General features: G+C 39.1%; 1 protein-coding gene across 1 annotated transcript in view; it reads left to right on the top strand.

The window, feature by feature from the left end:
* CPLX1 (complexin 1) overlaps positions 1 to 27,125 on the top strand; it is a 183,929-nt gene that overhangs the window by 85,911 nt on the left and 70,893 nt on the right. Inside the window, exon 3 of the mRNA XM_042455754.1 lies at positions 12,369 to 12,544. Within this exon, the coding sequence (XP_042311688.1) occupies positions 12,369 to 12,544 (176 nt within the window). The remainder of the gene's footprint in view (positions 1 to 12,368; positions 12,545 to 27,125) is intronic.

Below are 27,125 nucleotides of genomic sequence, written 5' to 3'. Positions count from 1 at the left end.
AAAATATAAATGATTAATTAATTAATTAATTAATTAATGCTGGACACTGCTAAACCAAAACAGGGAAGCTGGAATGATTTATTTTAAGCAATAACATTGATACAATAGGAATAACAGAAGATAGTGAGATACGATCTTCTCTACCTATAAATTCTGTAAGGAGGACAAGGGAGGAGCATATGGGAAATGATATTGATTTGTACATGAACAAGAGCCTTAATAATAATAATAATTTGTTTTATTTATATACTGCTGTTCCAAAGATCATAGCGGTGAACAGCAAGTAAGCTAATTAGCAAGTAAGCTAATTTGCCCCCAACACTCTGGGTACTCATTTTAGCTCCCTCCTCGGAAGGATGCAAGCCTGAGTCGAGCTTGGGCCCTTTTGCTGGTCTTGAACTCGCAACCTTTCGAGTGAATGGCTGCAGTACAGGCATTTAACCACTGCGCCACCAGGGCCACCTTGGTGGTGCAGAGGCTAAATTCTAGTACTGCAGCCACAACCTTGTGAGTTTGATCCCAGAGCTCCAAGCTTGATTTAGCCTTCTATCATTTCGTGGGTCAATAAAATGAGTACCCAGTTTGTTGGGGCAATTGGCTTACAGATTGTAAACTGAGTGCTAAGAGAGTGCTGCATTCAATATTAAGGTCTGCAGGTTGGAAGCCACTTGAAGGTATCTTTCATGTGTTGAACATGGCAAGGCAGTAAAGAAACTACCCACAGCATCCATATAGGCAAGCATAAATTATTTGATAGCTCTGTTTCCCATTTTTTCAAGAAATTTGCTTAAGATGCACATTATTTTGAGCACAGCCTCAGAGTAAACAAGGCCTTAGAGATTGCCACCCAATAAGTGTGTGACAAATTCACATTTTTCATACCCACAAAAAGCAGCTCTGATTCTTCAAGGATATACAGTACTGGCCTCTTCTCTGTGGGTTCAGTTGTCTCAGACTGAATGGCTCCTTTGTGAGGGTGATTTAATGACAAAGAAGCAGTAGAAAGATGAAAGGTCCCCCTTGCTGCATAGGAAAGCCCACTGCTATTGTAGCCTGGAAAGTGCCATGTCAGGAAGACAGCTGGTTCAGAAGCTGACATCAAGCTGTTTCAGTAGAGGAAAGGGGGACATTTCTGAAACTCTGGTGCCCAAGGAAAGAATGAAATGACCCGTGTAATTCTTGCAGCCCTTCTGATTAGTTTGAAGACCTGGGGCAACTTGGAAATGCAATACCATTCACCTGCTTATTCTAAAACAAGGTTCCATGACAAACAAAGTGAATCAAAAGAAATTTGTCTGCATATTTCAGTGGCTGCAGTTGAGATATTAAACAAAACAGGGCAATAATATATGGAAAGAGATCTTGTAGCACCTTTGAGACTAACTGAAAGAAAGAAACTGGTAGCATGAGCTTTTGTAGGCTTGAGCCTACTTCCTCAGGTGCATTGGAAGTAGGCTTAAGTTTACAAAAGCTCATGCTATCAACTTGTTTCTTTCAGTTAGCTTCAAAGGTGCTACAAGATCTCTTTCTATACTGTTTATATAGACTAACACAGCTATATCTTTGAATTCTAGGGCAATATGTCATCTGAGAATAACTCAAGTATCATAGGTACCGGCAGCAGAATAGGGGATAAGGGAGCATTAATATGATCACTCCGTACTGCAAGGTGGGAAGAACCAAAATTGAAAATCTACAAACTCAAAGCCTTTGAGATTAGTTGTTTCAACATTGTTAATTACAATATCATTTAAATCCATGTTATGTCAGCAGAGAAACGCCTCTAATTTTACAGCTGCAGAAAGTTATCCTCCAACACGTAGAGAGGGCTGTAGGGGTGAGCAATGAGGATGTGGGGAAAGGGCAGTGCCAACAGATTCAACCCTGTTCTCCCTCACACATGAATCTGAGTGTGTTGGGGACGACTTCAGAATATGGATAGAATACTCTTTAAACTATTTAAATTTCTTAACATTATTCCTATTATGTGGAAGTATATGCGTAATTATTCCCATTATGTGGAAGTAAACACACATACATTGCCTTTTCTCCAACAAACTCAGGGTGGCACTCTATTTTTTTACCCTCAAATGGTTAGCTTGAAGGATGGTGCCGGGGCTGAGATCACCAAGTGGGCTGTATGGCTGAATGAGTATATGGCAGATTTTCCAAGTATTTCTCAGTATTTCCTAGTCCAGTGTTCTAACTGCTACATGCTGACTCAGTTTGAATCCTGATTAGTTTATACATGATCCAGTGAAGTTAGTAGGGACACAACTAAGTGACATACTATTTATTTTAAATGGATGCAACCTAAGAGTACACCCAAACTTATTTAAAAGACCAGAAAGTCCTAGTTTTCATTTCTGTTCTGTCTGATTTTGTTTTGGAGATCCATACACATTTTGTTTATCCCAGAATTTTTTATATCAGCTCTGAGAATAATCAGAGACTTTTTATACCGGCTGTCAAGGTCATCTTATCTTTTGCTGTTGTTGTTAACCACCCCAGAGTCAACCTTGACTCATGGCAATCCTATGGCCCCATGGCCTCTTTCACTGAGTCTAACCATCTGGCATGTGATCTTCTTCTTTTTCAACTGCCTTCTACTTTTCTTAACATTATTGTCTTTTCTAATTATTCATTCCTTCTCATGATGTGGCCAAAGCATGACAGCCTCAATTTAGTCATGCTGGCTTCCAGGGAGATTTCAGGCTTGATCTCTTCTAGGACCCATTTCACTCTGGATTTTACCAGATTGTCATGGTTCTGTTCTCAGTGCACAATCTGTATAGTTAAGGCTTTCATGGCCAGCACCAAGTTTTTTGTGGTTTTTGGGCTATGTGGCCATGTTCCAGAAAAGTTTCTTCCTGACGTTTCGCCAGCATCTGTGGCTGGCATCTGATGCCAGCCACAGATGCTGGTGAAACGTCAGGAGAGACTTTCTGGAACATGGCCACATAGCCCAAAAAACCCACAAAAAACTAATCATCTTGTACTTTCCTAGCTTTTGTATGGAATTTTCCCCAGTTCTATAATGTTAAAGTACATCTTCTAAGGAAGTGGTTCCCAAACGTTGGTTCTCCCAATGTTTTGGACTTCAACTCCCAGAAGATGAAGTCCAAAACACCTAGAAGACCAAAGTTTGGGAACCACTGTTCTAAAATAGGCTGGTATTTTTGGTACTACCTTTCTGGCTTTTGACTCTTCCCAACTTAGAATGTAGCCCTTGAGAATATCTAAGAAACTGGTTTGGCCTCTGGAGTGAAAGAAATTTTCCCACCCTCATTATAGAGCTGTATCTCATTAAAATTCATGGAATTCATTTTCAAGTAATGTAGATATCAGCAAACTACTGGGGTGGTGGGTCTGCTCTTTTTTTAGTCTGAACTAAAAGAGCTAGCTAGCTAGGTGCTCAACCTATTTGGGTGATGAAATCAACAACTTGGCTAGTTTCTTTAAAGTCTGGAATAAAACACAAAGACGATTCATGGGAAATGCTAGTATGTCCGCTGGGGCAAGGTGCAACAGTGGCTGCTTGGAGAACAGTATTGTATTGTGATATTTTTTTTATTGTTTAAATTGTTTCAATGATGTTTGTGAGCCCCTTGAATGACGTAAAAGTAAGTGCAACGCTGTGAGCCCTTGATATCTGCTGGAGTTTGGTTCCAGAACCCTCTGTAGATAACAAAATCCATGGATGCCTAAGTCCCATTACATCCAATGGGGTAGTAAAATGATAGTCCATATATTCTGATTTTTTAAAAAATAAAATATTGTCAAGCTATGGATAGTTCAATCTGTGGATATGGAGGGACAACTGTACTAACTACTGCTCTCAAAGCAGATCAGAAAGGCATCACATGTGTCATCATATATATGTATATCGTCATATAGAATTACCTCCTACTAACATAATATTTTAGGAAGAAACTAGCAAAACCACATCTGAGTATTCCTTACCTAAGAAAACTCTGTGGAATTCATGGGGTCGCCATAAGTTGACAGACAAGTTGAAGCCACACAGACACACAATAATTTTATAGAGATCTTGCTCTGGTCTATGAAATGAACTGGTGACCCTCTCAGTCTTTTGAATATATATATATATATATACACACACACACACACACACACACACACACACACTGATGAAGCTGCTTACTTAATATGCTCCGGTGATGATATTACTAGAGGCAGGAACATGTGTGCCAGGTAGAATAATTAGTGTTGCCTTGGGGAAATCTCATGTCCACTCAATGAGGTATTTAGGAGGTGCTCCAGGCATGGCAACAAAAGTGTTAACCTGATTCCACAGCTTGCAAGTGGGCTGGTGGGCAATGACAGTACTCAGCAGCACCTCAAAACTTCCTCAGGAGCAACTGAAATGAGTTTAGGTATGTTCCCAAAGTGGCCAGAGAGAGATGGAGCTGCCCTGGGCAGACTCTGGCTGTTGTTGTGTGCCTCGGTTCAGGTCTTGTGGAAGAAGACACTAGATACCTGCCTCCATAAAGTCCAAATATATATGGGCCTAAGTCCCAGTCAAACTTGTGTATGTCACAAACAAGGTTCTGGCTCTTGTTGCTAGAGGGAGGATATGTGTATGTTTCGGGATGGGACATGGTTTATCACATCTCCCAATCTGCCATGTGGACCTTACAAGCTCACTAAGCATCATGGAAGGGCTTGACCTGCAATGTGGAACTTTGTAAATCCATCAATGTTCCTGATCTGCCCATTGCTAGATCTAAACAATGAAATTCTTTTGCAAGGGAATATGACTATTTATCCAAGCAACAGACTGCTGGAATAAATGTGTTGTTTTTTTAAAAATGAGAAATATGGGTAATTATTCCTTCCAGCAGTCTTGAAAGCACAGTGGTGAGGTTTTCCTGCCCCAGCATCATCTCCTTCTTTTAATAAGCTCTCTTGACCTTCAGTTAAAGCTTAAACATGTAAAAGATGTCCAACCATAATAGTCTTTTGGGGAAAAAAAGAGCTGTCATATAATCATTTGATCATGAAAATGTCAAGGGTATTTGTTTTAATAAAAATCTATACTGGCTGCTTTGGAGAGATAATGAAATGTGGGTGGAGGAGTAGGGAAGAATTAAAGACAAAGTTATGTAATGAAAGTGTATGCATGTATGTGGGGGTACTATACATATTCAACTATGATATAAAGGGGAGGTTTGGGGACCAAAATTATGAATTTTGATATGTCCCAAACTTAAAGGTTAAAGTAAGGTTAAACTTAGGGACATATAACAAAGGATATAAAGGATGAAGCAAAGAAAAAATGATGCCAAAGAAGTTGCAAAATTCTGGCAGGCATAACTGTTTGAGCTCACATTAAAGGCTGGATGGATGAGAAAGTAAACCACTGTTTTAGGTGCTCCAAGGAGGGAATAAGCCCTCATCTTTCACCAGAGGATGGTTCCTTTTTGGATAAAAGTTAAAATACAGTACTTACATTGCCCCTTGGATAAGTCAACCCAGGTTTTTGGGGTTAATTTTGTGTCTAAAATTTCTAGATCTATAACTCACCCCCACCTATATATGCACATCATTTCTGGATTAAAGTCCTCTCCAGTCTAGTACAGAGTGAGGTTACGATTTTGGAAGCTGACTCCTAGAATCCTCTAACTAATATGATCAATGGATTTTGGAAACTGTAATCCCCCAAATTAATGTCTTCAAGCTCTGTCTAAAATTCACTAAATCAGAGGTGAACAGCTTGATGACCTTCAGATGTTGCTGGACTGTATCTCCTACATTTTGGGCTGTTCAAGAGGGTGACATGAATGGCTTTTTTGCTTTGAGCTTTGCAGCTCATTTTAAATTTCCCCCCTTTATTTCACTGCATTGTTTTAATTGCCCAAGTGGCGTTATTTGGACAAATTCCTATAAACTGCTGACCTTGCCTAATAAGTTTTGTTTTATTATTATTTTTTCCTTTTCTGGACATAATAAAATCTTATTTTATTTGTTGTGAGCCCATGTTTTACTGGGAGTCACTCTTCACTTTCAGCATTTTTGCAAGCTCTTGGATACAGCTTTGGGAATTTATTTTACTTTATTTTGTAAAGCTAATTGGAGTTATTCCATTGTTGATTCCAGTTTACATTTTTATAAACCAGATCTTTCCACAATATGCGATAAACTGGTAACAAAAGTTAAGGAACAGACTGGTAAGAAATTTAAGCGACCCAGCGAAGTATTCCTGAAGTCATTCAGCATTCTTTGGTTTCATACTATGTAACACCTCCCTTTTCTCTCCTTTAATGGATTGATCCATTAAAGTAAAGGGAAAAGAGTTCTGGAATTCCACACTGGGATTTTTGTTTGTAAACCAGTTCAAAAAGAGAGTGTCAATTGGGAACTGCATCTCCTATCAGTCCTAGCCTTGAGTGGTAAGAATGAGGCATGGTGGAAGTGGCAGTCCAACAACATCTGAAGATTCACTGGTTTTAAAAATTAGACAAATGAATGGCTGATCATTTATCCACAATTTTTAGCTACTAGCAATAACTGGGGACTCCATGTTCAGACTCAGTACACCTGTCAATGCTGCATACAGGAAGGAAAGAAAAGGCCTTGATATCTTGGTGAAATCTCTAGCTTGACATTTATGAAGTTTCATCCAGTACTTGTAATGGAAAGAAATGAGACCAACACCATCTTTCTCACTCTGATGTTGCTGGAAGTCAGTGTGATGCAGTGGTTAAAGTGCTGGGTTAGAGTTGGGAAGATCCAGGTTTAGTCAAGTTCTTGAAGCTGGATGAGAAACCTTCGACCAATCATTCTGTCTCCCTGTCTGACCTGTGTGTGTGTGTGTGTGTGTGTGTGTGTCTTCTAATCAGCTGTTGAATTATGGCAATCTCATGGTGTTCCCCATCCAATTACGAACCAGAGCTGACTCTGCTTAGCTTCCATTTTCAGACAGGAGCTAGTGCCTTTTGGGTATTTAGACTCCCAATCTGAATCATAGAATCATAGAGTTGGAACAGACTGCAAGGGCCATCCAGTCCAACCCCTTGCCATGCAGGAAATCCAGATCAAAGCATCGCCGACAGATGGCCATCCAGCCTCCATATATATAATGGGTTATTTTGAGGGTGAGTGAAGAAGAATACAGCCACAAACACACTATCTGTGCATGTCAGAGAAAAAGCAGAATATTTGTGTAACTATGTTTTTTAAATGAAGTATTGTGAAACCCAGCACCTTGGAAACAGTTTTCCAATTACTATTACATGCCACTTCAGAGGCATATGGGAATTGCTCCATAGACTGATATAGGTAAATTTGTCTTTTTTTGAGGGGGGGGGGGGGGGACATGCTTTAAAAAAAATTCTCCCAAACCACCAGTGGAAAAAAAAATCATTTCTATTTCTCCAGGCACCTGCTCTAAATTGCAAAGATTTCTGATGAACCTAAATGACTCACTGGGGCTTTTGTTGCTGAGCTGCCAAAAACAAGCTGTTAATAACATAATTCAGAGGTGTGCCAGTGCATGCACAAATAGACAGGCAGGCAGATTGACATGTGGCAGCTGGTTGTTCTGATGACAACAGAAGAATGAATCCAGGGTAGGTTTTTATTTTGTGGGAGCTATCCAGGTTGCTGAACATATATTACTAATAGCTCCTTGGAAAATTCTTTTACAGTCCATACAAAAACCTGTTGTTGTTAAGTGCTCTTGAGTTGACCCCAACTCATGGCAACTCTGTGGATCAGATATCTCCAAGACCTTCCGTCCTCCACTGCTTAGGCCCTGCAAATTCAGTCTTGTGACCTCCCTGATTGAGTCTATCCATCTGGCATGCAATCTTCCTCTCTATTGCTCTCTACCATTCCCAGCATTATTATCTTTTCTAATGATCATGCTTTCCAATTATGTGGCCAAAGTACAGCAGCCACAATTTGATCATCTGGGTTTCTAAAGAGATTTCTGGCTTGATCTGTTCTCCTCCTCCTCCCTCTTGTATTTTGGCTGTCCACAGAATTCTCAGCACTCTTCTCCAGAAATGCATCTCAAATGAGTTGATTTTCTTCTTCTCCACTTTTTTCTTTGTCCAGCTCTCACATCTATACATGGTGATGGGGAATACAATGGCTTAGATGACTGTAACTTCAGTGTTCAGTTATCTATTTTTACTGGTGACGCAGTAGTTAAATGCCAGTACTTCAGCCACTCACTCACAAACCACAAGGTTGTGAGTTCAGTCCCAGACAGATGCTCAGAGTCGACTCAGACTGGCATCCTTCTGAGGTTGCCAAAATGAATACCCAGCTTGTTGGGGGCAATTAGCTTACAGTTGTAAACCACTTAGAGATTGCTTAATGTGGTATGAAGCAGTATATAAATGAAGCTGCTATTGCTCTGTATAATCTTTTCTAGTTCCTTCATAGCCTACAGTGGATTTATCATCCAGTGGAAACCACCAGGTCCTATGGAAATAGATATGGCAAAAGAAGGGGGATTTTAAAAAAATTCCCTATGCACACCAAGTAATGCATTGAAGAGTAGTTACTGAACAATGCAACATTAGAGTGCCTTGTAGTACATGACATCCCTGCCAATTAGCAACATATCACAGCACAGCAGTCACTGTGATTAATGAGAACCTTCCTTTTGCAATTGTAGATAACATGGAAAAAATATCTATGAGAAGTCTGGGAAGTATGCTGTCTGTCCCCAGGGGCCACTTAAACAAGGTTGTTCAAAACTGGGAGAGATGAGCCACACTTTAATCTCATTGCTGCATATGAAGTGCAAATCCCTCCATGCCCAAAGAGATGGCAGTACCTACCATTGCCCTTTTGGCATTGCCCCCCCCCCCCTGGACAAAAGAAGATCTTGATTGGTAAAATGCAAATAAACATTGCATATTCTAATTCACATGGTTAGATGTTAATTTAGGAATAATTCCCCTAATTTACTGTAGGAACTCTGTAGCACCTTTGATAATGAATGACAAAAGCTATCCTTAGCATAAGCTTTTATGGATCCAAGGAAAGCTTGTGCTTGAATTTGTTTTTCCTCAGTCTTAGAGTTGTTACAGGATTTGTACATATATTTTCATACCAAATAAACTAACACAAATTAGTACAACATGTAGAAACACACTTCACTTAACCATAGTGGGAAAGATAGTGCCCTTTGTACTTGCTCAGCCGGTGGGTTCCACTGCTATATATGGGCAACTTCAAGGTTCCTGCTCTTAGGATGTCCACTTACAAAGAGAAGATACTGCTTTTCTTAAAATTGCAAAATTAGGTGTGTGTGTGTGTGTGTGTGTGTGTGTGTGTGTGTGTGTGTGTTAAACAGAAATACTACATACAACTTCCTCTAATGGGGAAGGCTGGCCAGGTAACTTGTGTGTCTGTTGAGTCTGTTGGTGGATGGGCAACTCCAAAGTCTCTGATCTCCCTCCTTATTTTTTCATCTCTAATGTAAATAAAAATGTGAACTGGACACTGCCCTTAAAGACACCTTTTAAGAATTCTTGTTGTGTTTAAAATTTTAATTCAAGACAATTTAAATATGATAACTATTTAATATTATGCTGTGACAATGCTTCATTGTGTTCCCAATCCAAAAAATCTTAACCACTATGCTACTTTTGAAAGTAATGGAGGATAATGAAAGAGATGCATATGAAAGAGAGAGAAAGGAATACATTTCTATGTACATAAATGCATATATGTGGCTTTGTAGTCATATAAGAAACCATTGGCATTGTGATTTGAGTGTTTAACTAGGACTCTGGGAGACCAAAATGCAAATCACCACTGGACCATGGAAACTCACTGGATAACCTTGGGCAAATCACATTTTCTCAGCTTCAGAGGAAGGCTATGGCAAACCCCCTCTAAACAAATCTTTCCACAAAAAATTAAAAAATTAAAATTAAAAAATACAACTTCATTTCAGGGTCACTATAAGTTGGAAGGCATGTAATAACAATAAGTGGCTTTGTATTGTACAAAAGTACTCATTATACAGTGTATTATTTTCCACCCCACAGGCCAGATGTGAATGTTCATTACAGCTGGATTGCACAGGAAATCTATCTGGAGCTCAGTATATGGGGAGAGGGAGCTAAAGACCCTACCAAATCCCCTCTTAGAAAGACAAGGTGCCTACTGTGGTACATTCAAGTTTCTTTAACTTAGGCAAAGCCTGGAACCAAATTGCCTGAGCCTGTCAGTTCATCTGACTCTTTTCCCCTCTTGCATGATCGTTGAACACAGAGGTGGGGATACTTTGTCTTTCCAGATGTTCCCAGACAACCCTTTATAGTTGGCCACTGGGTAGAATTGATAGAAACTATAAGCCAAACCATCTGGACTGGAAGACAAAGGAGCTTCACCCTTGTTTTAATTCAAATATCAGAGCCATGAGACGTTACCACATTCCCATCCGTACCCTGACCTGGAAGGGGCTAGGAGGCAAGCTTGAATCCAGATTGCCCAGCTACTTTAAACCAAGGCTGGATTATCCCATTGATTTTAATTTCACTGGACTATATCCTGAATCTCTAGAAGTAATACCGAATGTCAGCCTTGACTAAGCTTCCAGACACAGCCAGGCTAAGGCTGTGTTGTGGCATAATGATAGCCTATAAAGCAGTGCTTAGAAGCAATAACCATATCTTTTCTTCTGTCACTATATCTCTGAATTCAGTTTCCCAAGCAGCTTACCTCATTACAGCTGGGGCAGCTCTAACGGAAGATAAACTAACTGGAGATAAAGCTGATGTAGTTTTACTGACTCAGAAATATCTAGGGAAGAAAATGAAAATGCTAAACTAGGGGTATGTCTCCATATTGCCAGCATATGGGCTGACTTATTGGAGAATTTGTGTTCCACAGCAGATACACATGAGAGCTAGGATGTCTCATTTTCAAATCCTTGATATGAAGTAGCATAGGCTGTATTGTGCCAGATTCATAAATGTTTGCAGGTTTTACCAAGAACAAATGCAGTTTGTTATAAAATTAATTGGGATTAAAGAATTAGTCTAGATGATCTTTGAAGTCCCTTCCCATTCTATGATTCTAACTATTCTAGGATTCCCACTGAGAAAACACTATATAGGCTCATAACTTTGCACTATAGATATCTGTCATAACAAAAATGAGAATGTACAATCTTTTTCTTTCCGTATTGCCCCAGTAAGCAGATTCAGTCCCTTTCACAAATATCCATTCACCAAAATACTGTTTGTATGGAATTCATTTTAGGCTGAAAGATAACTATGTTGCCCAGCTCCACTCAGATGTTTTCATGGATGTACAGGAAAATGAATCCAGATCTTCTCTGCCCAAGCCCTCTACCCCATTCTAGCCTTTGAGATTTTTCCAGGAGAAAGACATCTTTTATAACCATTTCCAAAGAAAAAACAACAATTGTATATTGGCTTGGAGTTCAGATGATTTATCTTATTGGACTGTAGCACCCAGTATTCTCCATCCAGTATGGCCATTGGTCCTGGGCAGTGAAGGATTCTGTGACGTTAACTTTTCCATGCTCTTTAAAAAAATTATGGCATTTAAACTGTATGTTTATCCTGACCTTTATTGTACGTAAGCCTCAGGGGCAGGGTTGCCATTAAGACATTCTTGACCCCAGGTCTGTTTTAAGCCAGAAAAGTCCTTTTTAGAAATTGGAAGTGACCTGATCAATCATTGCTAGTTTCTGAAAAGGGTTATTGAAGGCCTGGAACAGGCTCAGCTAGCCTTTGAATTACACCTCTCAAGATTTCTGGGACTGGGATTTGCCATTTGAAGGAAGAAAATTTGCAGGTGCTGGAAAGGATCCATAAGGGCCTTTGGGCAGCCCACCTGAGGCTTACATGCTGAAAATGAATAAAATTGCTAATGCTATTCAACATTGGAATCCACTCTGTCATTTTCAAATGTATCAAGGCTCTTTCATATGGAAATCTACAGGATACAGCAAATATTTTATTAGGTTATTTGTCTCTTACTTGTGAATTTGGGATGCACACTTTTACTTATTTTGTTCTTGTGTAGGAGAATGAAAATTTTCAACTGCCCCTCCCCCTGTGAGACTACAAGAAATTCTGTGCATTTTTTATTGGTTCAGTGCACCTTGGGTCCTATTTAATAAAAATTATTTGCATAAAAAACCATACAGGTTTGAATAGGAGATAACATGAAAGGGGGAGGATGCATGAAGAAACCATCCCTGGGTCCCAAACCCACTTTGTCCTGTAGAAGGACATATTCTGTTCCTAGAAAGATACTTTTGGAACTAGCTCCCTATTTACAAAAGCAACACTGTATTCCTTCCCACATCCCACTCCTCAATTGTCTCTTTACTTTTTGTCTTTTAGGGGCTACCAAAGACATGGGGAAGATGCTGGGAGGAGAAGAGGAGAAGGACCCAGATGCTGCCAAGAAGGAAGAAGAACGGCAGGAGGCCCTTCGGCAGCAAGAAGAAGAGAGGAAAGCTAAATATGCCAAGATGGAAGCTGAAAGGGAAAACGTGAGGCAAGGGATTCGGGACAAGGTAGGGTTCACTTTCAGAAGGGTCAAAGAATCCACTTGGGACATATCCATGGGTAAATGTGGTATCAAATATCTGCTCAAATTTCTTTACTCCCTTTGTAGGCAAAGAAACAGAGTGTTCACCAGTGGCAGAAGAAACTTTCCAAAATCTGCTCCAGGTTCTCTGTTCATGTAGACAGTACCCCCAGTATCTTCCTTTTCCTTCTCTTTTGTGCAGGGGGGGGGATGATGCTGAAAGCTGCCACTGCAACAGCAACCATAGAATCTATTAAGGTCATTTTGAATTTTGATCCTGTCCTCTGGGGTGTTGGCAACTCCTCCTAATTTGGTGTCATCTGCAAATTTGATAAGTATGCCCCCAATTCTGTCCTCCAAGTCATTGATAAAGATGTTGAATAGCACTGGGCCCAGGCCAGAGGCCTGTGGGACCCCACTGGTCACTTATCTCCAGGATGAAAAGGAGCCATTGTTGAGCACCCTTTGGGTTCGGCCAGTCAGCCAATAACAAATCCACCTAACAGTTGCATTGTCTAGTCCACATTTGACTAGCTTGTTTGCAAGAATATAAAGGGTGGAGGTTGCTTGTCAAAGCCCTTACTGAAATCCAGATATGCTATATTCCTTTGTCTACCAAGTTGGTAATTTTATCAAAAAAGGAGATCAGATTAGTCTGGCATGACTTATTTTTCAGAAACCCATGTTTGACTTTTTGTGAACTTGGAATTGCTTTCTAAATGTTCACAGACTCTCTGTTTAATGATCTGCTTGAGAATCTTTCCTGGTATTGATCAGACTAACTGGATGATAATTGCTGGGATCCTCTTTTTTCCCTTTTTGAAGATTGGGACGTTTGACATTCTCCAGTCTGCTGGCACTTCTCCTGTTCTCCAGTTCTTAATGGTTCTGAGATTATATTTGCCAGTTCTTTTAATACCCTTGGATGTAGGTCACTTTGCAACTTGGGTACCATTTTCCATCCTCTGCAATATCCTCAACCCAGTGTCATTCTAAGGCACTGCGATGGAGGTGGATGGTAAAGGATATTTGGAGAAAACATTGTAAAGTTAAACTATGTAAAATTAAAAATGCAAAAACTGGCTCTTTTTGAGTAGTAGCGTAGGAGGGAAAATGAAGGAAATGGGGAAAAAAATCACAGAAATGTTCCTGGAAAAAAGTCTTTTGCAAATATTTGGCACATCTCTACATGAAACTTCTTCAGGATGTGTTCAGCAACACTGCATTTAAAAGTATTCTTAATATTCCCATGATGATCATAACGTTGATGATTAATGTAATGTGACAGATGTGTGTAGTATTATACAGGCTAACATAAAAGGATCAGTCTCTTCCCCATCTGCATTTGAACAGAAAGAGAGATAATGAAAGCAAAATCTAAGACAAAAGTTAAGTGGATTAATGTAATCTATTTATTATTTCAAATTATTATTATTATTATTATTATTATTATTATTATTATTATTATTATTATTATTATTACCACTATTATTATTATAACATTTAATTCTATCCAACCTTTTTCCCAGACTGGGACTCAAAGAGGCTTACAATGATTTGAAAATACTGCTAAAAAACCACAAAATACAAAAGTTAAAACAGAATTAAATGTCAGAAAAATTAAAATCAAGTTAAAATATACATCATTAAAACACACACACACACCATTTTCTGTGCCGTAACATTGCTTTCCATGTAGGAAAGCATGTTTTCTATGCTTCCTTCCCCTTCTTTAGCTACTGTGAGGATTGTCACTAAACTAAAAGAAAACAAGAAAATCTGAGTATGAGAAGCAAATTGTTATCTCTTGTAATAAAGAAAAATCCTCTACTCCAGCGCTAGGCAAGATTCAGCTGTCCAGGCAGAAGAATGTCTTGGACCATTTCTGGTGGTTGTGTTGCTAATATGTCTTAACACCATCACCCTTTATGGTCTACTCAGGAGTCAACTCCTTGACTTTAGTTGAACCTACCTCCAGGTAAAAGTATATCATTTGTTAATAAAAAAATATTTACATCCCACCATGTAACATCCCACCAGGGCAACATAGAATAAGAACAGTTTAAACAATTTAAAACCATTTTAAATATGAAATAGATAATAATAATAATAATAATAATAATAATAATAATAATAATATAAACGTGTAAAGCATAGACAACTATGTAATAGTTAATGACAAATTAAGAAAGTTAAAATCATGTACATCTACAGATTGGATAAGATTATTCAACCGTTAATGAACAATAGCAGTGCAAGGGTGTAGGCTTGTTTAACTGTGCAGCAGGATTACTCAGCCCGGCAACAGGATTGATTGAAAAATCCCAGATTGAGTCTAGGTTTTCTCAGTTTCAGGTATATGGCCAGAAAGTCCATGACTTTGTTCCTGTTCTTTCTAATTCTATTTTAGAGACCTCCATGTTTTATTTATCCAAAAATATTTTCTGTCAGCTTCTGGTACTACCAGAAACTTTATATACCAACTCTCCAGGCCGATTTATTTTGGAAAGAACAGGAATAAAATCTGGGATTTTTCAATCAAAATGGATGAGCGTTCCTCAGGTGCCTTTCAATTTCTCCCTTCCTGTTTATCTCACCATGGAAGATGTGTGTGTGTGTTTGTGTGTGTGTGCGCGTACACACACAGAGACACACAGACACACACATATACCTACCTACTGATGAGCATTCTGGCCAATGTTAATTTTGCATTCTCAATATCATCTGCTAGAAATGAGAGGTTGGGGGTGGGCAATGTGTTACCATGAGCCATATGGGGAGATGCCAAAAGTAATATTCCTGAATACTTATCTTTTTATGGATGCGAAGCTGTGCTTAGAGCATCTCTGATAAATTGATGATTTATTTATGTTTGTTTGCTTTTGATACGTTGTGGGAACATCAGTTCTGTGAGTTGCATTTGTAATGATGGGAGGGTCTTTGAAGAGGGAAGCTTTGCACCACATAGGAGAATCCAAATGTACTGCAAGTATTTAAGGGCATTTTACCAGAGGTTCTAGAATTCCCAGGACATGCATCATTACTAAGTATCTCTAATTTCACCTTGTGTCTCATCCATGCTAGCCGGGTGGTATCTGGAGAGCAAATTAAATTTGATTTACCTTTCTTGCAGTATATTAAATTGCCAAAGCTAGCGTACAGCAAACAGAATTTGATGTAGGTTTACTTATTAAGCTTTCTGCTGCTCTTTGATTACATAATTCACTGAGTAGATGGGAGGAGGAACTGCTGATGACTCAAAAAAGATGCTGTTTGAAAGATATGTCAGTCAGATGGTGCCTGAGGCTTGTATACTGTTAAAGCTAACTGGACTTTGCTATGGTCAATTTTTATATATGAGGCTTGTCTTTCAGAACTGTGGCTGATGCTCTGACCTCCTTAGGAGGATTGAAAAGTCAGTTTTTCAAAACAATATAAAGTTAAACTAGCTGAATTAAAAATTTAGAAAGTGGTCCTACTCGAGGAGTACTGAGAGCAGCATAAAGGTTAAAGTATTAGACTATGATTCTGGAGATCAGGGTTAGATTCCCTGCTAGGCCATGAAAAACCATTGGGTGGCCTTGGGTGAGTCACATATTCTCAGCCCCAGGAAGCCCCCTAGTAAATTCACTGCAGGGTTGTTATAAGTGAGAAATGACTTGAAACACACAACAACAACAACAACAACAACAACAACAACAACAACGTTGGAGGAGAAAGGGTGAAAGAATGTGTTTAGCAACACTATATTTAAAAGTCTTCTTTATAGTCCCCTGATGATCATAATGTTGATGATTAATGCAGCATGATAGATTTCTGTGGTATTAAACAGGGCAACATGAAAGGACCAGTCTCTTCCCCATCTGCATTTGAACAAAGAGAGAGAGAGATCATGGAAACAAAAGCTGGGACAAAGATCAAGTTGATTAGAGAAATCTATTTATGATTTCAAACTTTCACATCTTCTGGACTCAGCTGGCACTCCCAACTTTGCAAATCAACCAGCCGAGCACAGCTTCTAGCCAGATTTTTGGTGGGATACAGCTGGGCATCAGCAGCATTTTCCATGTGATAATATCTGCCTGCATCCCGAGTTGAAAACAGCAGCAATAAACAATTTATTCTTCAGTGTCATAAACTTCTTAGTCTGATTAGCCACACTTCTAGTGCTGCTATTCCCCCCCTGCAATTCTGTGCATACAACATCCTGGCCGCTGCTATCTTATAGAGTAAAAGTCTTCTAAATTTCTTCTCGGTTGGAATATCTACTATGTTAGGCATATTTAGAAGATACAGTTTTGGACTGAATAGCATTCTCTCTCATAATATTTCCATTATTTGATTGTGCCTTCATTCTTTTCCCAAAAAAATTTGCTGAAATTTTTTAAATCGTTGGTTTAAACATTTAAAACCATCTCCAAAAGACATATACGAATAAGGTTTTTTCTTTCACCACCTACTTTTTATGATTTTATTTTGGTTGCCAGATTTATAGATCTGCTGTAGACCATGCCTGCGGCAGGCAGGCACACATAGCTACAGTCAGATCAGCTAGAACGTAATTTTATTCTTTCCCAGCTCAATTTCTTATTACATTACTTCCTGCAGATACATTGCTGCAGTGAAGATCTGTGTTTCTGCCATCTGTCTTCACCATTTAGTCAATAATGATACTGCTAAATAAACTTCCAGCTAAACAGAGTACTGTACAAGGAAGAAAGAGGGGCTGGGCAGGCATAAAAAAACCCTTCTCTTGGAGGACAGAGGGGTGTATTCCACACAGTCTGAACACTTCCCCTGAAAATATCCTGCTACTTTCAGGTATATGCCAGCTTGTATCCCATCACCAGTATTAGAGTAAGATTTAAGTGGCTGTCCATTAGAGTTTTGTATAGAACACAGGCACCACCTTGTCCATCACCTTAGGCAAGAAAATGTCTTGGATTGCACCAGGATGCCTTCTAGTTAAACAATCTTCTGTGGAAAGGGGGGGGGGGGAATCAGTTACTCCTCAAAGAAATCTTAGAAATTGCTACATGATAAATAATTCACAGGGTAATCATTCTGATCCATTCCCATGAGCATTTGCTAACTAGCTGGGAATATATAGACCCAATCAGTTTAGTCCAAAATGAGGACGTGACCCATGTTTATTTGCCAGGCCACCATTTCTTGTCTTGTCTCATCTCACTGTCTTAATAAAGAGAAGCAAAACTAGCAACATCTATATTTGTCTATATTTGTCTATATTTGTCTGTATGGTTTAGTATTGACTATAAGACCGACTTCCCTAGCAGCCTTGTAAAATCAAATTATAAGACTAGTTTTTTAAAAATAAAAAACACAGGGATGTTCTAAGTGAGGGCAGTTATTAAGCCTCACAATACTGACAGGCCTTTTATTGTGCAAACCACAATGGGACATGTAGTTCAATCTTGGTTTTCATACAGCTCTGCACGTTTTTGTTCTAAAACAAGAGTTATGAATCACTTGGCTGAATTCTTGCTTTATTCTCTCCATTATCAAAGGAGCTATTATGTGAGATGACTGGAAAGAAGAATATTGTTGCTAGTTTGAGGCAATAGTCTCAAAAAAAGATTGAAAGTTGGGCACGTAGTCACAGCCAAACACATCTTACTTAGATGTGTAATATAGATGAATGCCAGTTTAGTTTTGAAATTTTTAAAAAGCAAGTTTAAAAATCAATAATGGGCAAGGTAAAATGTCATTGATGTATGAGAGAAAGGTTAATTATTAAATAGTAAATTATATGAACATGACAATGCTCTAGCACGGGATGATTCAGATATCAAAGTTCATCATTTCATAGCTTCAAAGCTCCCCCCCCCAAACTTGGCAGGATTATAAATTGATTTTCTGCCATTTGGGGGGGGGGTGGGGTAGGTGAAAATTCTTTGCAAAATACCCCTTGATTTTGCTCCTTGCCCCCCATCCCATTTTGAGCTTGGAAGAGAAGAAAATAGCTATATAATTGTTTGAAAACCCAATTTTTCTTTCAGCCAACAATTCTCTTTTTGCTTTCCCTTTCCTTTTCTCTGTCTCTTATGATCTCAACTTCTTACCCCCACATTTTCTTTTGTTTATTAGTTCCAATGTTGATCTCAGCAAAAGTCCAGCATTAAGAGTTTCACAGCTGAGTTTATTGGGACATGTGAGGAGTCTCTGTGCACTGTCTGGCTTAGTACAGAGGTGGTCTATCTGAATCAAGGGAAGATACCACCTTCTAAACTCTCCTTGGATGTCCTCCCATGGAATTACAAAATCAGACACAAAAGATGGGTTATGTGATGGGCATTGCGTTGACCTATTTACCTTGTAATGTCCCTGGAAGAAGCAACACAAAGATCAACCTGATGTGGGCTCAACTGAGACTAGGTATCATTATTCATGAGGAAATCCCAGAAATGATTTGTTGTTTATTGCCTGTTTAATAGCGATGTGTGTGAAAATCTTAATTGTGATATCACGTTTTGCATAGAATAATCGCTGTTTAAACCCCCAATTTTCCCTGTGTGATAAGGTCCTCTGATGTATGATCTTAGCCATTAGTGTCTTGTATAGAGTTTAAGGGCATAATCCACTGTGGACTTCCCATGAACAATCCCACTGAACAGAGTGGGAAATATAAGGAATAGGAATAAAAACCAAATTGGCATGAGCTGGCATTTTCTGAATGTATGAAGCTACCTTGTGATCTATGAGTTGATTAACAGAAATGCTTGTCTCTTTTGGTTTTTGATTCTTGGAAGAAAGCTGGGACATCAGGTTTTCCTCATCAATGCCTGCAACCATGTTTACATGTTTGAAAAATGTACACAATGTTTTAATCAATGCATTAAAATCATACATGAGGAAAAATACATGCCAAAATATGCACAAAATTTCTCACAACTGGATTCAGAGCATGGGCAAGGTGAACATGTGGATGAAATTTTGGGCGGCACAATAAAAATGCAACCAGCAGGTTTTCGTATCTGCAATCAAGAGAATTACCATTTCTCTGTTTTCCCAAGCAATCCCCCTCCAATCTGCCCTGATTTAAGAGAGAAAGGACAACACCTTGGATGATGGTGATGACAGTGAAGCTGACAATAAAGGTGATTTTCAGTTGAAGTATTTTTTAGGCTGCCAGTCATATGCACATATTCATGTTCATAGTGAATTAGAAGTTTAAAATAGCACCTACACTGAAAAAGAGCAAGCCAGAAACAATACAATGGCAGCAGTGCTGAGAATATAAGACAGATAAGACAGATATAACATTTAAGAGAGTCCAAAACATAACAATTAAGTTTCCCTTCCTTTCCAGCAAGTTTCAAAGAAATAAATGCTTTTAAGAATTTTATCACACACTGCTTTTAAGCCACCATAAAAGTTTAATAATAGTGCCTTTGGGGATACCTATCACACAGTATTATATCCTTCTTGTCGCTGTCGTGAATTCCAAGCACCTTGCCGTTGATGGGGAAAATATGTTCCCAATTGCACTGTGTATAGTGCTAGTCCACTAAGTTTTGGTTCCAGGAGCCCCCATGGATACCAAAATCTGTAGATGTTCAAGTCCCATTAAATACAGTGATGTAGTGAAATGATGTCCCTTACATAAAATAGCAAAATCAAGGTTTGCTTATTGGTATTTGTATATATATATATTTTACATATTTCCCACCTGTCAATGATTAAATCCATGGATAAAAATTCGGAGAGTCAACTATAACTTACTTCTGTAGCACTTTCAGAATTACATTCTCATGTGGTGTTAGACTCTCCTCCTCTCTCCCCCTCCCCTCCCCCTTGCTATTCCAGAATAGTTTGTGGTTTTAAAAAAGTCTATTCATTCATGTTAAGCTGTATTAGCAAAACTTCAAAATTGCATTAAAAAACAACCCCACCACACACAAAAATGAAAGTCATTCCTAGGTAGGGCATAGAGCAGGGAGACAGGGTAAAGGACAAGGGTTGAAGGGTGCATGTGGGCCAGCAACAGTCCGATCATGCTAATGATGGCACATACAATAGGGAATGTTCCCAAAATGTTATGCATACACTTCCTTAATGTGATTGCAGCAAGAATGGCAGCCATATGATAAAATCCTAAGAGACCCCTAAGTAGGCTGTTGTGGGAAAAGAAAATACTAGCTCATGCTGGTCTCCTTCATTTTGCATTGACTGAACATTTTCGAAAGGCACACCCAGATAGAGCACAATGGCTTATGTAGGGCAATGCAAACATCCTGCTGCTCATACCAAAGAGGTCTGAGCCTGTGCAAAAGTTCATGGTTTTGAGAATATTTGACCCAAATGTTAACAAAAATCATAGAGAGAAAGCTCTCTGGGTAGCTCCACTGGCATGCTCCTCTCCTAGCAAACAATGTACTTTGGGGTACAAAAGGTTGGAAAATCATGGTGGCAGGAGCCCCCACATGGTGGCAGGAGTCCCAGAGTTCATACATACTGCAGAAATAACCCAGTTTCACACCACTAACTGCCCTGGCTTAATGCTATGGAATTCTGGGAATTGTAGTTCGTTGTGGCCCCAGAGCTTTGCTAGGGATGCAACCGTAGACTCCCTAGAGTCTCTAGCAGCAAGGCTGAACTAGCAATGTTGCAATTGGAGCCACTGCTCCAAGTCCTCCAGTGGCTAGCTTAAAGACTGAGGGTGCAGCTATGGGGAGAGGAGTGTAGCAAAATAAGGGTTTTTATCCCCAAAATAAGAAATCTGTTCCCCATGGTTTTTTCTTTCTTTCCAATCACCACATTTTTAGCATTATAGAGAGTGAGATATTCAAAATTATTCACCTCTAGATCTCTTACATTTGCCATGTTCATATTCCCTTGGTACCCTTGCCTGCCTGTTTTCTTGGGTTGCCTAAACTCTGCCTCCAAACATTTTAGCAAGAATTTTGAGTTAATGCAATGCTAGAAATTTGGAGACTCATAGAAAATCCCCTTCTTTCTCCCCTCTCCACCCCTGCTAGGGACACATGCACTCAAGACAGAAGTGCTCCCTTTTTTGTATCCTTCATCCTGTTCAAGAATGGATATCATTGATTACCCACCCTGATGGCACATTGTGGCAACTTATTATTATTATTATTATTATTATTATTATTATTATTATTTCATTCAATTATCTATATCCTGTCTTTTTCCCAGTTTGGGAGTCAAGCTGGCTTTCAACAATAAAAAAAGTAATTAGTTCAAAAGTTAAAAAGCAACCAAACCATTATAAAATTTGAAACCAATCAAAATAAACTAAAATAGCAAGAACAAAACCTCTGGGACTCTGGATTCAGTCATGGCATCAGCAATAGAGAGAAGGAGAGTTTTGGCCACTAGCTGTCATTGCACTTCATTCTGCCAAAAGCTTTTAAATACTTGTCTACTTCCATCATGGAGTAAATGCCTGCATACCATAGACCATAGTCTCCAGCTGTCCTGATTTTGCAGACAGTCCTGATTAATCCTCTACTGTCCTACTTTTTTAATTGTTTTAAAAATGTCCTTGTTTTTCTCTCCTCCGCTTTCCTCCTTTCTCCTCAACTTACTTCAATTGCTGCAAACTGAATTTAAAGCACTTATTTAACTCAACAGGGAGTGAGGAGGAGAGGAGAAGATGGGTCTTACCCTTCCCAGTATGCTCCAGCAAAGGCAAATGGCTTCATCCTTTCAAAGCTTGTGTGTTCTTCCTCATTAATAACTTTTACAATCTTCATCACACTCTGATGTCGCTTGGCCACATGTGTCCCATTTTTCTGTGAAATGTTGGAGGGAGAGTCAGCACCATGTAGTTATTTGAGCATTGGACTATGACTTTGAAGACCAGGGTTCAAATTCCACCTGGCCACGGAAACCCACCTTGGGCAAGTCATACTCTCTCAGGCTCAGAAAAAGGCAAAGAGAACCCCCACTCTGAACAAATCTTGTCAAGAAAACTCTATAATGAGTTCACCTCAGGGCCTCCATAAGTCACAAACACCTTGAAGACACAAAACAATGACAAGGTATACACACAACACCCACCCATATACCCTCACATCTTTTCCACCAGAGTTTTGGGAAAGTTCTCCTATACTGCTTCAGCCTCTGTTTTTCCAAGTCACATTTAAAACAGTATTTCAGTGTCTGGGCCAAAGAGATGTTGAGCTCTGTCAGTGAGAAATCGGAACAAAACCAGCTGTTCCCTTGTAAAGCCTTTGCAGTATTTTTTACAAAATCCTCCAGTTTCAGTAAAACTGCTTCATGTTTTACAAGTACAATCTGAGGTAGCGGGAGAGGGGGGGGGATATTAGAAAATAACTTTGTTGCCTGATATCACTAGAGGGTTCCAAGAAACCTGACTCAAAAGAGAAGAAGCTTGTTGTCTGAAAATTCTGATTTGAAGCTCTTCTTCTCCCTGCTAGGAAACATAGAATATTCATTTTGCAACTGGGACGCCTTCATAGCTGCCTGCAGTCCAAAAATATATATTCTTTGCATGTCTGAAGGTCAGAGGCCTCAAACAAGAGATAATACTTTTTCCTCCCTGTTAATCATGTCTTGTAATTCTGAAGATAAAGTTTATATCCAGGGTGACTGCGGTCTCCTCTTGAGCAGACTTTAATGACATCTTCTCTTTTAATTATGGATCACTTTCCAACCATGTGAATTTCAACTACCACAGATGATTAATAGGGTCATAAATAATGTGTCTTAACTTTTTCCACCAGCGGTATATTTTCAAACCTCTATGCATGATTTTAAACAAAATTAGCAGCTTTTAAAACTGGGGAAAGGGGTATTTCAAATGTTTATATTGCTAGTCCTGATAATCATGTATACTTAGTTGCTGAAATGAATAAACAACTATGCTCCATCCTTTAGCAAACAGTCCACAGCATGGCATATTGCATGCCTTTGTAATCCAATTACCATAAATTCATTAAAATATCCATTAAAAAATAATTGTGGCACATATTATGTCCCCTTAGCAAAATAAAAACAAAGAGTTTAAAATCTCTTTCCTAATGTCCTTTGAATTAATATGATCATTTTTAGTATCATCTCTTCTAGTTGTAAAGAGGTGATTTGTCAGAGAAGGGGCAGAAAAGGGGAAGAACATACCAGCCCTTAGTTCAGTGATTCCCAAACTTTGGTCATCCAGATGCTTTGGACTTCAGCTCCAGGAATTCCTGATTATTGGCCAAACTGGCTGCAGCTCCTGGGAACTTAAGTTCAAAACGTAGGGAGGACCAGAGTTGCCTTAGTTCTTTTGCTGGATTGGGATATCCATCACCAGAAGATTGGGTAAGATTGTTCAGCCTGGAGAAAAGAAGGTTAAAAGGTGACATGATGGTCATATTTAAATATTTGAAAGGATGTCATATTGGTGATGGAACAAGCTTGTTTTCTGTTTCTGCAGAGAACAGGATATGGAGCAATAGATTCAAACTACAGGAAAAGAGATTTCATTTAAACTCTCTAAAATTAGGAAGAGCTTCCTTACAGTAAGAACAATTCAACAGTGAAACACACTGTCTCAGAAAATGGTGAAGTTTCCTTTTTGGAGATTTTTTTAATAAGCTGGATGGCCATCTTTTTGGAGTATTTTGATTGTGTTTTCCTCCATATCAGGGGATTGGAATGGATGGTCCTTGTGGTCTCTTCCATTCTATGATTCTGTGATTCTAAAATAGTGATGGTGGGCTGGAAGGATACTGCAAAGAAGGAAGAAGTGTTGGACACATTGTCTTCCAGGCGAGCAAGAAGAATCCCATGTGCACTGTGTAGATCTTGTTGGAAGGAAATGATGGGTGGCCATGTCATAAGTTGGGTTCTATGAATAATATAAACAAAGAAATGGTCACTGGAATAAAACTCAAGTTTATGTGAGTCAGTTAACTGTCTATGCAATATTGAGGAGAAACATGGGGCCCTCCAGATGTTGTTGGACTGCAGCCCATTTGCCCTAGTGAGCATAACTAAAAATGAGGACTCAAGGGAATTGTGGTCCAACAACATCTAGAGGGACAGACTCCCCATTCCTTCTGTCCAGCAATCTCAGCCTTATCTCTGCTCCAATAGTGTCATGTCTACATATTGTTGAACTCTAAAAAAATATTAGTGAGCATCTGAAATAAGGAGATCACTCTGAGTGATATTGTATTAAACTGGACATAGAGAACCAAAGTATGTCCAAATGCCAAGAGAGGAAAAAACAGGGTTTAGGGATAAGCATTCTAATAAACTCCTCCTGAGATTATGTGTTTTGAAAATTATTGGAACAACCTCTTCACAACCTATCATCCTTCAGGTTTTATGCACATTGCCACTGGCCATGCTGACTGGGTTTGATGGGACTTGTAGTTGGGGAGAAACTGGACTATAACTATGGAGAATATGCTGCAATTTGGATTGATGGCTGGGAGTCAAATTAGCAATTCAGAGGGGCTAGAAATGTTGCTTCTTTTCTACACCACAATTCTTCTTGTGACTCCACTTCATCATTGGTTATGGAAGTGGGCTGGACAGAATTGCATGGATGGGACCAAACCATGGTGAAAAGCCAGCATGTTGAGCCCAAAGGCAGAGTGCAACTAACAGGATTATAGGTGAACTAAGTCATAATTCCATGTTTCTATGGATGAAACCTGGCACAATCTGGAGTTTATTGTTTTTTCAAACCTATAAATTGGTTGATTACTTGAATAATTCCACTTAATTAGTTGGGATTTTTGGATTAGGAGAACAACCCTGATGGTTGCTTCTGTATGAAGTTTTTATTCTGTAATTGCCTTGCCTTTTTCAAACAATTTTACACTGGGTCCCGAGGACATCATTTTCATCTTGTAATCTTTCACTGTTTCTCCACCACAACTTTCTACGCCCACCCCTTTCCTGGAAACAAACATTTAGAAACGAAATAGCCTAAGAGGCCTCTGTTAGGTATCCCTCCAGTACCCCAAATCCTCCAGTGCTCTGAACCTTAACATAATTAAGTATGTGTATGTGCCTTGACTGTAAATGTTCAAGAGCAAACTTTTCTAGTCTGTGACTGTGGGTATATATTTGAATGTTAGCTAATGTTAGCTCATGTTAGCTGAGATTGCCTTCAGAGGCTCTACTGTTTATTAATATTATCATGGGAACATGAGACAGCACCCTTTCTGTGGAAGCAACCCTATTGTGGAACATCATGAAAGATATTAGACTAGATGCATCCCTGGTGATGCTAGGCTTTTAAAAAATATTTTATGTTTAGGGCTCTAGTTTTAATTTTGTTAGATTGCTCTTTTCTTAGGGAAATGGCCTATGGGACCCTTGTTAGGGTAAAAGGTAGGGTATACAATATTTTAAATGAAATAACTAAATAAGGAACAGGAATAGAATAGAAATAATGTGCCTTGCCAGGTTTGTATACCACCATTTGTCAATGTTGAACTATCCCTTTCTAGTTCTGTTCAAGTACTCTGTGTGTATCTGTCTGTGTTGTGTATCTTCAAGTCATTACTGACATATGGCAACCCTAATGCAAACCTATCATGAGGTTTTCTTGGCAAGATTTGTTCTGAGGAGGTTTGCCATTGCTTTCCCTTGAGGCTGAGAGAGTGTGACTTGCCCAAGGTCACCCAGAGGGCTTCATATTTGAGCAGGAATTGAACCCTGGTCTCTAGAATCACAGGCCAATGCTCAAGCTTCTGTAGCACTCTAGCTCTTGTTTTAGTACTACAGTTAGAATTATAGTCTGGGAATGAAACAATAAAGAGAGAAATCCTTTTCAATAATATTTCACACACACACATTTTAAATCATATCACCTTCTTAGCCAGAGCTCAGGCTTCAAAACTACAGCATTCCCAATCTTTTGGATTAGTCTTAAACTAGACATTAAGTGGGGGATGATTTTCTGAGAATACAGTAACCTGTTTTCCCTTTATTACTTGCCTCAGAGATGCAAAGTAAACTCCCGTTCATCTTTCAGCAAAAGAACGCATGACTAAATACAACTTAGGATGCATTCCTACTATGAAATAAATCAAATCTCTGATCAGTTTAAATGACCATTGTTCCCATTTGAAACCTGTTCTTGTCAAAATATGACCAATTCCTGTCATGATAAAGTGAGGCAAATGCAAAACCAAAACCAAAAAAACCCCTGATTTTTCCAGACACAAGTTTCCTAGCGGTTCTTTTCAGAAGAACTGATTCTGAAGAATGTTCAACAAGTGGGAATGACAGATCTGAATCGCATCATTCTGGAGGGGAGGGACAAATGCCAGAGGGGTGCCTCCCCTCAGTGCTGCTTTTGTGCTTGTAGCACGACCTATGGGTACATGTGTTGGTTTTTTATTGATAAAAGATTTGATTCAATGATGTTGCAACTACTTGCAAAGGCAAGTAGTTGCAAAACCAATGAATAGAATTTTCTATGAATCTATTTTTTGAAAAAGACCGCTGCCATGCCTGGATGTCCCTTCCAGACTCCAGCCATTCCTGAATCACCCAATAAAATAATAAATTAAAATTGATGGAAGATTTGATTCATTGGTTTTGCAACTACTTGCTTT

Source organism: Sceloporus undulatus, chromosome 2 (genome assembly GCF_019175285.1).
Source record: "Sceloporus undulatus isolate JIND9_A2432 ecotype Alabama chromosome 2, SceUnd_v1.1, whole genome shotgun sequence".
Classification (NCBI taxonomy): domain Eukaryota; kingdom Metazoa; phylum Chordata; class Lepidosauria; order Squamata; family Phrynosomatidae; genus Sceloporus; species Sceloporus undulatus.
This window is presented reverse-complemented; position numbering and strand designations above follow the sequence as displayed.